At 43.1% G+C, this 14,634-nt stretch overlaps 1 protein-coding gene across 1 annotated transcript; it reads left to right on the top strand.

The window, feature by feature from the left end:
- Positions 1–3,132: 3,132 nt before the first annotated feature.
- slc30a5 (solute carrier family 30 member 5) lies at positions 3,133–12,883 on the top strand. The gene is made up of 16 exons (XM_042059999.1): positions 3,133–3,550; positions 3,693–3,815; positions 3,923–3,989; positions 4,079–4,164; positions 4,258–4,345; positions 4,516–4,603; positions 4,911–4,987; positions 5,893–6,063; positions 6,384–6,672; positions 7,040–7,248; positions 7,632–7,789; positions 8,181–8,310; positions 8,724–8,964; positions 11,246–11,472; positions 12,001–12,129; positions 12,649–12,883. Exons 1-16 carry the CDS (start codon positions 3,480–3,482, stop codon positions 12,817–12,819), a joined length of 2,325 nt encoding a protein of 774 aa, XP_041915933.1. The 5' UTR covers positions 3,133–3,479; the 3' UTR covers positions 12,820–12,883.
- Positions 12,884–14,634: the final 1,751 nt, after the last annotated feature.

The following is a 14,634-nucleotide window of genomic DNA, read 5'->3' as shown; positions in this document are numbered from 1 at the left end:
TGATTATCTTCTCATTCATTCGACCCTCTCAGTAACCAGACTATCCATTTGATTGACCTGACCTGTCTGTCTCTTCTTTTTTCCATTCTCTCTCTTTCTCTCTCTCAATATCTCTCTGTCTCTGTCCCCTATTGTATATATCTCTCTCTCCCTCTCTCTCTCTCTCCGTTCTTGTCTCTCCTCTCCTCTCCCCTCCCCCTTTGTCTCTCTCTCCACTGCTGCAGAGGTAAATCTCATGACCGGTCTGAAAGGGGCCTGAGCTTAATGCTGAGCCTACATGGCAGTGGTGAGTGATTCAACAGAATCAGGTCAGAGCAGCAGAGCAGAGTTTCCCTCTGATTACAGGGCCAGACACAATGATGACAGTCAGCAACATGAAAGCACAGGGTCACAGCGTGGAGGCTATAATCTGATATACCGTCTGTGGTTGTGTGCTATAGCAGCAAAGTAAAAAGCTTTCCTTTTTTTGTTCCCTCGCTAGTGCTAATAGAGTTTTTGGATGTAGGCTGCTATTAAAAATGTATGTTTTCTCCACTTGGCAAGTCAAGATAGAACTGCAAGCTAAAAATATAAAGCTGTGATGTGATGGGAAGACTGCAACTCCATAACACTGTGTCTGTATTAAAATGGCACAGCTTTGCTGATTATACAACCCTCTGGCAGCTGAAATGAAAGGTGCATTAATAATGAATATTTTTGCACAAAAACAGTTTCTGAAAGGGCATATTTAATTTGTGGTGAGAAATGAAGTGAATACATTTGCACAGTTGTCTGCACAGGTGACTTGGTTAAGAAAAGGTTTGAAATTGTGGAGGCCAAAGCGTACGCTTTGCAAAAGAAAGCAAGCACTGAATGTTTTCATGTGGGAGACAAGTTGATACAGTGTTTCTTTTTTTGCCTCCTCAAAGGCCACTGTGGAGCTTCAAAGGGCTCCTCCTTATTCTCTCTCTGTTTGCACAAAAACTAATGTTTGCCATAAGGAGTGAAGGCAGGGGTAAGTGAAGGGATGTTAGAAACCTGAGTGTTCCCACTGACACACACGCATGCACACACACACATACGCAAGCACAGACACACACACACACACACACACACACACACACACACACACACACACACACACACACTCACTCCCCTATCCTTCTCTGGGCTTTAACTTGGCATCATGTCTGGGCAAGCTTGCCAAGCACGCAGCCTGCCTGTGCGACGCCTGAATAGTTCGGCTTTCATCCATGGTCGTCCACCTGCTGAGCAGTAAATACAGTTGCTCTCCTAAAACCCTACAGACAAATTGCTTCGGACTAATTGCCCTTTGTCTCATTGTGTGATCTTGGTCACTCTCCAGCCGTCGCCACTGGCTATGTAAATGGTGGGACCTGCACTGCAGGCCACTCTTCATTCAGTTCCATTACTGATGTCTTACTTGGGGCTTGACTGTGCTTTTGTCCCGCACTGTAAGACCACCCTCTATTAGAATCATTCACGAGGACTTTCTCAGCAAAGCTTAAGCTTGAGTATTACTTCATTGCCATGGTAATACTCTGGCCAAAGCTCAGTGGATAACAAAGTTTGGCTAAATATGTTTGAAGGTGCTGCAATCTGTAATACTAATAAAGCCCTGTGGATTAGATCATAACTAATGAAAAGATGAGAAAAAAATCTAGAATTGTGCAAATGTGCATTTTTACAAGCGTATTTAACTTTTCAAAAACCTTATTACCTAACCTATAACCTAAAACCTCTCTCAGTTGTCCTACTTAGTCCTGGTTAGATGCACTGCACTTTCTATTGACAACCATAATTACAGTAATCTAACAGTGCCACCTACTGTTGAGCTTGATACATGTAACTATAATCTCACTCATCAATACGTTAATGACAGTATCTTCAGTTTTTTTTGCATTGTGGTGAATAACTTCTATTAATTAGCCTACTATATGTTTTAACGCTACAGATCAATGAGCACAGACAACATGAACTGTCTGAGACAGACTGTTGTACAACCATTGATGAAGGAGGCCCATATTTGGCCTTTGTAAAAGTCAAGGGTCATCATATGAGATCACTGTGAATTACTGTATTTTCAGTGCTCTATTTATTTTATTAACAGGGTGGTTTTATATACTCCCACATGATAACTAAAATCATTACAACCATAAATGGCCCCACATAAATAATGGGTAAGGTGATCCTGATGCAAAGCAGTACCCTAAAGCATTTTCATGTCTCTCGATCACATTAACATGTAATGGATGAGGACAGGCCTATTCTTGGGGTTAAAAATAGATCCATATCATGGTTGTAAATGATTAATATGTTGTCCGTTTCCCAACTGAGACTGACACAAAATGACAAGAAAAACGTAAGACAAAACACTGTGATGCACTTAAAACATCAGGGTGCAAAGACAAATGCATCCCTTTATGTCAGCAATAATTCCTCATAAAGGATGTGTACAATATCCGCCTCCAAGAACACATCGTACAGCACATAGATTGCATCATGCTCCATTGACAGCATAAATGGTGTGCTAACCCTGCCAACCTTTTCTGCCTGAGCACATTATGAAGATGTATGTGTGTGATGCAGAGGATGCTGAGGTCAAGCCACACTATTAGCAATCTCTGTAACGTCATTCTTTCCACTCTGCTGAGGCAGGATGTGTGATCTTCATATACAGTAGCCTCCTGTTTCAATATTGCAGATAAGCATTTTTGTTCTGACTATAGAAAGGAAGTGTGACACTGGACATCACTGTGGACGAGTGATGGCTTCAAAGTGGACTTGTTATTTCAACCTGTTTATCTTGCATTGTCAATGAATTACAGAGAATAGAGAATAGGCCTACTTATGCCTATGATAGTGTCCATGGTGAATATTTTAATGGACCTATCCACATTATTACACATTTACGTCATGTTACATAATCTGAGAGTTAAAAAGGTTTTAAGACAATATTGTATCATGTTATTTGGCCTATGTAATATTCCTGTTTACGTCAAGGATTTTACATGGGCTACGTGGCCCTCCACGTAAAGGGCCTGATCTGTATAGCAAAATGAGAAGCCAGACATTCACTTCGCCGGTGCACATCGTATATGTATCAACGATGGAGTACAGGAAGCTATCCGGCTCCATTTCCATGCGGAAGTCTTAGCAGCGACAACAACACATAGCATTACAAGCTGCCGACGCTTAACAGTCAGGTTGAGATGTGTCACTGTTAAACATTTGACATAACAATGGTTTCTAGTTTAATAAATCAGAGGTAAATATGCGCGAAACTTGAGCGAGGTCCGTTCTATGGACCATGCAATAGCGCACGACTCCAGCAGTAAGACGGTTGTGAGACCAGCTGCTAGCTAACTAGCCATCTCAGTGATGAACAGTGCTCATCAATGCGCGATCAGATAGCCTGCCAGGTTACTAGTATGCAAATGTAAGCTAGTAGTCCAAATTGTAAATATAACTACGACAAAATGGATGACAAATACAGCAGTAATGTTCTTTCCAGTGGGAAACTTGGGCGAGTCGAAGTACCAAATGCCAGGTGAGAAGCCTAGCCTACCTAACGTTAGCGTGCTAATCGGCCCTTGTGGATTCTGAAACATTTTTATGATACCGTTATTAAGTGTATTGTAAAATTGCACTGTCTCCAAAGGATGCTAATATGGATTCACATTTCTTTTCAGTCTTACAAGGTACATAGTACTGCTTTGGCTGACGAAATTGTTGAAGGCCCTTGGAATATTTGAGTCTTATGATTTACTGAAAGTGGTACACATAGTTCAATTTCTCTTCATACTTAAGTTGGGGTGAGTATTGTTGACAGTAGCCTTTGTTATCACAGCCGCGAGTTTAAGATGATTTTATCTATGTAAGTATATGACTCTATGTAACCATTTTACACTCTTCTCCACAGATGTGCAATGCTCTTGGTTTTCTTTCAGAAACCATTCTCCTCGGGGAAAATGATCACCAAAAGACAGGTGACCGCTTACTTTCTTCATGGATCAGCACTTTATGGGATCTTTATTAGGACCTTGTAATAATGGCATAATGTATCTGTACTTGACAGTGGATCAGGATATTCAAGCATTCAGTGATCAGTTGCATCATATCTCTGTTGGGCTTTTTTGGACTAACACTTTGTGGACCATTAAGGTAAAGGCACATACATTTTTTTTACAATTTCCTAAGAAAGATTTACTATGTATCTGGGCTTAGACATAAATATACTCTTTGCTTTCTCAACAGAACACTACTACTCTTTGAGCACAGCGATGTGGTGGTTATTACACTGCTTAGTGTGCTTTTCACAAGTTCAGGAGGAGGACCTTCTAAGGTAAAATAAATAAATGAACGTACACAAAAGTCTTCTTCTTAAATGTGTTGTAATGGTTTGTTAAGCCTTGTAGCTTCTGCTTTTGACTTGACTTGATGTCTTGCACTACAACTGATTTGACACAGCTCTGTAAAACTAATATTCTGTTGGTTTAATGATCTTTTCTTCAGACACGTGGTGCTGCTTTCTTTATCATTGCTGTGATCTGTCTCCTGCTCTTCGATAATGATGATCTTATGGCCAAGATGGCTGAACACCGTATCCTTTAAAACACAAGTTGAAAATGGCTTTGCATTTTGCTGAGTTTGTTCTGTTGCCAGCACTTTGCCACTATTAACTATGCAATGTAGATACTGGTGGTGAATGGAGATGATTGAAACATCCAGTATTACACAGAAAACTGTAAAATGTTCTGTGGTCAATCTGTGAGCATCTGTGAGAGTTCTTCTGAGAACTGTATGGTTGCACAGAACAATCAGGGTTTCGTTTAACTCACTTTCTCGTGTCTGTCTGCATTCCACACTGTCCCTGGCCTGCTCCTATATTGGCCTTAATTGAATTTCAGCTGAGGGGCATCACGACAGTGCTCTGACGCATGCACTCTACACGGGTATATCCTTTTTAGGAGTGGCGGACCACAAGGTGTGTAACCTGCCTTCACCTCACAGCGAGGGCCTGTGAGGTGATCATAGTGAAATTCAACAATTTCCCTTAGGGGGTAGATAAAGTTGTCTGGCTCATTGTCTCTGTGTTATTTACTGTCTGTGTGTCTTGTCGTCTGTCTGTCATATTGTCTTAGTGCCTGTGTCCACTAATCGTATTCTTTGCACTGACGGCGCCCTCAACCTCATTTTCAGCTTCAGTCAAGTGTTTATTGTTGCTAGGTTACGAAGTTTTGATTGGTTGTCGAGAGAGAAGTGACATTGACGAGCCCAGCGCTGTTTTTAAACTTGAACAAATTTCAACTTTCTGAGCGCTGTGGGGGGGGGGACTAAGGGCTTTTTGCCGCCAAGGGCACTGAGTGCTGTGAGTGCTGAACTTCATAGGATTTGTATAGAAAATTAACCTGACTCTCGCCAGATGAATTTCGTTCCGCCTAGCTCCACTCATCCATCTGGGACCAATCCATTGGAGTGTTGCTTCAGAAGGCTGGGCCTAATCAAAAAATGCTTGCATATGATTGAATAAGCCACTTGTCCATCATCTATTGACGTGCTACTTCAACCACTCACATCGAAGCCAACCCGTGATGCTGATAACAGTCTCACAGTCGCTTCTACACTATGTCACATCTATGAAACTCCCGCCCTGCGTCCTGATTGGCTGTACCATAAAATCGGGTGCAGAAATCACTCTCAATGGAAGAGGTCCCAGATGGATGTGAGTGAAGCTAGGCGTAGCTAAGCGTAACGAAATTCATCTGGCGAGAGTCAGGTTAATAGAAAATAGTGCAAAAAAACCACAATGGGTGGGCACAAGCCATTATTGACTTACTTTGAACTGCATTGACTCTGAGTTGCCTCATCACTCTTCCTCTGCATCTCCAGGGTGGGGTTGTACTACTGGTGGTGGCGCTGTGCCTGAAGGTGGGGTTCAACACCGCCTCCCGGAAGCTGTCAGTGGAGCTCGGCGGAGCGAAGCGGCTCTATGCCCTCTCCAGCTTGGTCTCCACCATGGTTCTCCTCCCCTGGGTTATAGTCCTGGCTGCCACAACAGAGGTAGAGGATTATTCTACTATACTATGGGAGGCATCCTAGCCATTTTGTTTTTTATTTATTAATGGTCTGTGAATGACCAAGAACTGATCCTAACAAAGCCACAACTGTGGTTTGGTTCAGTTTTAAGTTGCTGCTTTTGATTTTAGTTTTCTTTGATTGCAAAGTTGTAACAATAAATGGAAAACTTTTGCATGTGCGTGATGTGCAAAACAGCTACAGATGTGTAAAACCACCACATTGGCACTGTGTGGAATAGTTTTGTCTTGAAATCCAAAATCCTGAAACGAGAGCGCTTTCCTGACTCTGACCCTGTGATGTAGAGCAAGGTGGAGTCGTGGTCAGCCCTCATTCTGCCGTTTGCCATGATCATCTTCTCCGTCATGATCCTGGACTTCTACGTGGAGTCCATCTGCGTGGCCAAGATGGAAGCCCCCCGCTGCGCCCGTTACGGTGCCATCTTCCTCTTCCTCAGCGGCCTGCTGTTGGCCAACTTCTGGACGCATCCGCTGACCGACCAGCTGAGGGCCATTAGCAAGCCTGCGCAGCAGTCCAGCACCGAGCATGTGCTCTCAGGGGGGGTACTGGTCAGCGCAGCCTTCTTTCTCATGTGTGAGTGCCATTTACACACATGCATGATGAACCCTCCCTTGTTGTTTGAAAAACACAGGCATTTCAAATTTGAAAGTGTCCTGTATTGCAGAATTAACAAGGTCTATCTGACATGCTCACAAATATATTTTGCACCAGATAATCTAAAGATAATTTATATAAATAACATTTAAATAACATACAATTATTTTTTGAGAGGTGGTAACATCACTGCCTGACAATTAGTTGATGTGGGTTTGATTCTTTAACCTGCCGTTGCGAGTCTGTCACTTTGGATAAAAGCGTCTGCTTAGCTTAGCTTTAGCCCCAGTTCCTAACTGCACAGCGTCTTTGCTGACATGCATCATCTCCTTCCCTCTCCTCTCAGCCGACAGCATCCTGTCATCCCCATCTAAGAAAGGCCAGAAGGGGACCTTGGTGGGCTACTCTCCTGAGGGTACCCCGCTGTACAACTTTATGGGCGACGCCCTACAGCACACGTCCCAGTCCTTGCCCAGGTTCATCAAGGACTCCCTCAAGCAGATCCTGGAGGAGTATGACTCCAGGCAGATCTTCTACTTCCTCTGTCTTAACCTGGTGAGTGGTATCTATCTATCTATCTATCTATCTATCTATCTATCTATCTAATGTTGCAGAGCATTCTATCTTTTCTTTGAGACCTTGGCATTTAGGGGACAAACATGGATTGACATTACAAAGTCAATTACCTGAGATAAATGTTATGTCCCACTTTGCACAGTATGGCTTTACACAGTTGTTTTTGTAGTTGTTGTCACAAGTTTTTTTGATGTCTTGAAGAAATCACGCAATTGAAATTTCACAACATAGCATGTTATTTCAATCGCTGTGATGTGCAACTTCGGAGACACATATTTGCATGTATGAATCTGCATTATGTGAATGCAGAAGCGTTTGTGCCTTTTTGTTTAGTGCTGTTCTGTGGTTGTGATCTGTCACAGGCCTTCACCTTTGTGGAGCTGTTTTATGGGGTGTGGACCAACAGCCTGGGCTTGATCTCAGATGGTTTCCACATGCTGTTCGACTGCTCCGCTCTGGTTCTCGGACTGTTTGCTGCTCTGATGACGCGCTGGAAAGCAACCAGGATATTCTCCTACGGGTCAGTAACATCAATGTCACTCAAAAATCGTCCTGTTGTTCACACTTTTGGAAAACATGGTTTTACATGGTTTGTAGCAATCGTGTATGCTGTAAGTTGTGGTTAGTGCAGTGTCTTTAAAATGAAGGTCAATTCATGTAAACGTTCAAGCCTGCATTAAATGATTAAGCACAACATAAGTTAGAATATAATGAGAAATGTCACAAAAACATCATATGAATCATGAGAGATTAATCTAAAACACTATGCTTAACGGTCCGATATCCAGCTTACTTAGCAGTCTTCTTTAGTTTTAGTTCTGAAATCATGTTAACACGGGTCTTTCTCTTGTAGACGTTGTGTTTGTTGAATTACATCCTGTTTAAATATGTTTATGTATATGTTTGTCCAGGTATGGCCGTGTTGAGATTCTCTCGGGATTTATCAACGGCCTCTTCCTCATGGTCATCGCTTTCTTTGTGTTCGTGGAGTCCGTAACCAGAGTTCTGGATCCCCCCAACATCAACACAGACATGTTAACGGTGAATTTGCACTCTACTCTAAAACAGCGAGTCACATCAGCGTCCACTATATCCCTGCATCCCTAGGCATATTTTACTGACACTATTTGAGTAATAGAATTAATCTCCCACTGATTAATGAAATATCCTGACCTCTCGTTTTCTGCTTTATTGTGTTACTCCCAGAAAAGAGAAAACAGAATTGACTCTCAGGATATCAAACCTCAGCCCTGAATAAGTTTCTCCTTATTTCCTCTCATGTTGGAATATGTCACTGTAAGTGACTATGAAAACAGTTCTAGTGGTCATAGGACTAGAGTTCCTAGGACACCTCCTAGTGGTCATAGTTGCACATTGCAATTTAGTATTTTGCTCTATATTAAGCTATAGTAACCTGATGAAACTGACTCCTGGATGTCTCTCTGTTCTCCTAGCCTGTCTCAGTTGGCGGCCTTCTCGTCAACCTGGTGGGCATCTGTGCTTTCAGTCACGCCCACTCCCACGGCTCGGCCAAGAGCAGCTGCTCTGGCCACGACCACGGGCACTCTCATCATGGGCACGGCGAGCACGGCCACGGAGGTCATGGGCATAGCCATGGCGGACATGGGCACTCTCATGGCGGACATGGGCATTCCCATGGGTCTGGTGGAGGGGGCATGAATGCCAACATGAGAGGTAACAGCTCCATCTTGGTCTGTGGTTTTGCTCTTTTTCAGGAATGAATGAATTGGTAGATTATGTTGAGCAGACTGCTTTTCAGAGATATAGATAATGATTTACTAGTATTGCCCTAATTACATTTGAATCTCCTTATTCTGTGAGGGTTTAAGTACTCAGTACTTTTGTTGTATATAAATAGATTCATTGTAGTCATTTAATAGAAACAAATCCAAAATATTTATGAAGAAGTAATGGACCATATGCACGGGACACTGTTGCACCTAGTGAATCAGCACGATACGATGGGCACGACGATTTATGAGTGTGTTAAAATGGCGTTTACAAACGGAAGTTCGGGAGGAGCATGACGGAATTTGCCATGCCTCCTTCAATCAGACAGGTTATTTATTCGCAGTCGGCCTCTATCTGCCAAAGTTGCAGCATCGGCGTCACTCCGCTTGCAAGAAGCAGAGCTACTCCGTGGACCATATCTTTGATTAGAGCAGAGTTGGATGTAGGATCGATTGCCCTCGTTTCGCAAGGAAAGCAGACCTGCGTCGCCTTCTCCAACAATCAGTTTATCTTTCCTCTCCTATTATAGCCGATCAACTGCTCATCATCAGCTCCGTTCCTCCGGCGTCTTCCCCTCTGTTCATGCAACATGTTTTTCAACTCCGCAAACTGCTGCCTCTTTCTCTATTCCTAAACAGCTTTTCCCCCTGCTCACTCAACTCAGCAAGTTATGGCAGCCCGCGTGCAGCCCTCTACCTTGCCTTCCCCTACTGCGGCCTCTTTCTCTTTCCAGCTAATCAACCCTCCCCACTTTTCTCTTTGCCTACCTAGGGTGCTGCGCAACCTCCTCCCCCTTCCCCCGTAGCGACCGCGTCGCTACTTTTCCCCCTTTGTCCATCATCTCCCGCCGGCGCGAACTGCGTTCGAGCCTGCGTTTTTCCCCAGCCAGGGACCGCGTCCCTGGTTCTCCCTCACCCCTCTTTCCCTGGATTAGTGCCACCACCCTATAGGCTACCGTATCGGCATCTCATCTGAGACCATGTCTACATGAAATAGTAATACAATATAATCTATGTGGTGATCACAAAATGTATTTAAGTGAGCATCGCTTTAACTCAATGCCGGCGTTGGCCGTAAGGCAGCTGATACACAGGAGCTGTTGCTCTGTCGTTTATTGCCAAGAGGGCAAGGGAGGAATTTTTCTCCTTTAAATGTTTTTTTGCCTTCCTCTGTGTTCAGAGTGTCAGCATATTAAAGCCCTTCCCTAGCTGACCAAGGGAGCACCTGCACCTGCGTGTAGCTCTGCTCTGTTCCTCGGAATCCTCTCTAATAATGTGTTGCTGCTCATTACTTCTCTTGCCGTTATAGCTACCGCAGTTAGCTACAGCAGCCTATTTTAATTGCGTAGGCCTTACTAGCCTACTAAACATTAGGGTGCATAGATGTTGAACTTCACAACCGTGTGTTTGGGCTGTCATTTTCAACATCTACTCTCTCCTGCAGCCCTATACAATTTGGCTAATTACTTTTTCCATCGCATGGAAAGATCCCCCCTCCAGACTGCGTATGCTCCGTTACTCGCTTCTGGTTTCAAACGCAGCGCAATGCTGTTCTAACGCAAATTGGAATCCCAGCAGGCCGTTACTCATTATTTTATGGTGCAACCACCAACGCGGCAAAAAACGGCCTGTCCGATCAAGCGCTCAAAACTCTCGGCCCGTGGTCCTCCGATGCCTATCACTCTTATATCAGATCAAGTCTCTCTGATCTGAGGGAATTGGCGCACCTCGCGCTCTCCCGTCGAATTTGTTCGCGTGGTCCTGGTTATAGGGTCCCTCATCTTTTAACGCATTTTTTGGGGTGTATTGCGGAATCCTGCACGACTCCTGCCTGCGCAGTTGACTCCTGCACGATCCCGCAAATCACTTCAGGACCCTGGCCAGAGACTTCGCCAAACATGCTTTTCTATTATGCTATTACATGTATATCTGTTTGCAAATTACGGAATGTGAACTAGTGAATTGTTATTATTGGGCACTGAAGATATTCAGTGTCGGAGTGAACATATAAGGAGCAGAATATAACAGAAGATGCCGTTACAACACAGCTAACACTCCACCAGAAATAAAGGCTTAAGAGCCTTCTGTGCATATGGTCCATTGACGATAGCTGAAGTTTAGGTAGGTCAACATGTCCCGTGTGCCTGGGTTTCTGACCCTCCACTGATGCATTCTCCACTTCACTACTGATAGACTTACTGAGGTGCTGTCTCTGTCCTGACCAGGTGTCTTCCTGCACGTGCTGGCCGACACACTGGGCAGCGTGGGGGTCATCATCTCCACAGTGCTCATCCGGCAGTTCGGCTGGTTGATCGCCGACCCCATCTGCTCGCTCTTCATCGCCACACTCATCTTCCTCAGTGTCATTCCCTTGCTGAAGGACGCCTGTGAAGTTCTCTTGTTGAGGACGCCTCCCGAGCACGAGAAGGACCTAAACATGGCGCTGGAAAAGGTTGGGCATTCACCAGATCTCTGTGTGTTTGTCATTAGGATCTGGATGTTTGAGAGTGGCATGACTTAAGGGCATCAGGAAACTATTTTGTTCTTGTTGGTTTTGAAACAAGATGTGTTGATGTGAAGAAGGGATTTACCAGGCTTTTTGAATTTTACTGTTCCCTTCCCTGTCTGTAAAGACCATAAAAAGGAAATGATCATAGAGCATGGGCGAAATGCATATAGTTTCTATACATAGAATATTCTATATATTGCTCTAATTTATTATGCTCCCTCCCAATACACCTGAAAGATGCCTAAAGATGTTGGCTGATTAAAATTAAGCCAATTAAGCATGTAAAATTTTATATCAGAATAAAAGCTCAGCTGTCAAATCATCTTATTTTTTCCTGGACAGTATGTAGAGCAGAAGTATATCAGGGGATGTTATACAATGGTTGAAAGATGTATGGCATGGATCCTCTAACGTTCGGAGCCTCGGCTCATGAAGATTTCACGTTTCATTCATGTTGTTTGTGTTTTCCAGATTCAGAAAATAGAGGGTGTGCTCTCATTCCGTGACGCTCATTTCTGGAGACATTCGGCCAACGTCATAGCGGGAACAATCCACCTTCAGCTGATGTCAGATGTGGTGGAACAGAGGATCATTCAACAGGTGTGATGGCCTTTCAGAATCCGCTTAGTCACTGATCAAGTGCTTTATACCTAGTATATGTTCATCTGGCAAAATACATTTTCCTGAATTCTTCAAAGCTGAGTAGGCCCATAATGTCTTGAAGAATAGGTAGAAATGTTTTGGACATTTTGCATATTTGAATTTGTGTTCTCAGTAAACTGACCCAAAATATTCTATTGTGGATAATAGAATTGTCGTTGACAACAAATGGCATTTTGGTCCTTCTCCTTTCCTCTTTCCTTCCCACTTCCTGATCTTCAGTATATGCATAATTTCATACTTTGGCAATCTTGTTCATGAAGAAGCTCTAGTGTCTAGAACTGTCTCGATTCTATGGAAGTAGTACTAATTGCTGCACTAACATGTCCTTTTTGCACTGTACCTTGATTGTTTACTTTTGTAAGTCGCTTTGGATAAAAACGACAGTTCAATGTATGTATGTGTTTAATGTATGTATGTGTTTATGTATGTACTGACTCTTGTGTTTTCTCCCATCAGGTCACGGCTATATTGAAAGACGCTGGTGTGAATAACCTGTCTGTGCAGGTGGAGAAGGAGGCCTATTTCCAGCACATGTCCGGCCTTAGCACAGGATTCCATGAAGTTCTGGCCATGACACAACAAATGGAGTCCATGAAGTATTATAAAGATGGAACATGTATCATGTAAAATAAAGATGTGTTTTTAACCAATTAAAATGGGACGAGAAAATAATAAATACGTTTTTAAGTTGTTCAAGTTGTATTTGTTCATTATTGTGTTTTAAAAAGAGAGAAAACACACTATTTTCATATTATCACATACATTGTCATATTCTTGTGTGAGTAGGTGCCTTGACCTCAATGTGGCAGAAAGTGGACATGCGTGATGAAATCGCTATTTATCTAAAGGGATTACATAGGCCTAGTCTATTTAGGACATGAAGGTCTTTTAATACAGACAGCTGCGCCGGAAGACTTGTCCATTTTATAGGCCCATAGTAGCACTGACCCACACTAATAGACCGTGTAGAAGGTGAATGCAGCAATGACCCAATTTTTCCACCAAAGCCTGATGAGGGGAAGGTGAGCTGGATTTTCTGACCAATGCGTCGTCATCAAATCTAGGCAAGAACTAGCTTAGTGAAGTGTCATTAGGCTCATTAAACTTCATGCAGATCTGACTAAACGTGATGCATGCTGGACTTACGCATTCCATATGTATTATGTCCAGCATGTTCTATCACGTTTAGCCAGTCGGACAAATATAACACATATAGCTCCCTCTAGCTTGAATTCAGAACCACCTGTCGCCTAGCTTACTGTACATGAACAGGCAATTTGGCATAAAATGTTTGATACGGACATTAAAATGGCATTTAGGGCTAAACTGAAGCCGATATTCACTTTTTTTTTTTTTTAAGGCTTTTTTTTTTTTGTTACTTCAAAGTCTGTGATGGCTAGTTCTTCAGAAATTCGGCTCGAGCGAGACCTGTTCCATTGTTATGACTTGTACCTCGCAATAATGTGGCAACCAGAACATTGTTTCACCAAAAGTTCTATGATATCAGATACATGTAACCTAGCATCCAAGCCTAAATAGCCTACTTTTGTCTACTGAGTGTTGATGGTAAGAATCGGCTTGCAGACTAGCCTACACAAGGACGTTTTCAAACTGGCTAGTCGCCTAGTTAATGCTCTGAACTAACGAGAACTGCTTTCCTTTCCTTGTTCTTGATAGGCCTACTGTTATTCCATTTCCATAACAGCTTAATTTTCTATTCTTGGAGCAATGTCCAGGCAAGCGAATTGGGGAGAGTACAGTTCTGACGACGACGACGACATCTCTACAACCAACAGAAATGCCTTCAGGTAGCCTAGGCTATGCGCTCCAAGAGCCACTAATCACAGTGAGTTTACAAGTTAAGTTAAAAAAAAAAAAAAAACTTTGAGTCATCAAATCTATCCAACAGGACTTTCAAGATGAGAAGGCAACACAGGAATTTGAAGTCACAAAAGCCCTTTAGTGGGTTTGCAAGCCTCTTCATCTCCAAAATGAAAACTGAGGACAGCTGGGGTAGCCTAACTTTTCTAGTAATTCAGCTTACAACATTTCACACACTAACATTGCTAAATAGCAAGTAGCCTATTTGCACAAATTCTGTTAGGCCTATATTGGATCATGAGTAACATTTATGAACACATTTTTAGGCATAAAGTCCCATGTGCTGAATGCCGAGACCTTTCTTAGGAAGATGTTCATGGAGTCCCCCTGTGCCTCTGCCATCAACTCTTGCCTGGCGTCCGTCTTCAGATGCATCCCCCATGGGCAGAATCATCAGAGGTCCTGCACCTCTTCTGGCTACTCATCCTCTGAGGAGTGGGAGCCACCACCCACCAGGGGAATGACAAGCTCCATAAGCCAAAGACTAAGTGAGCATGATTCTAAAGTATAGTTGTATAACAGTACACAGCACATTTGCAAGTGAATGCTTGATGACATAGG

The sequence above is a fragment of the Alosa sapidissima genome, chromosome 13 (genome assembly GCF_018492685.1).
Source record: "Alosa sapidissima isolate fAloSap1 chromosome 13, fAloSap1.pri, whole genome shotgun sequence".
Taxonomy (NCBI): Eukaryota; Metazoa; Chordata; class Actinopteri; order Clupeiformes; family Clupeidae; genus Alosa; species Alosa sapidissima.
This window is presented reverse-complemented; position numbering and strand designations above follow the sequence as displayed.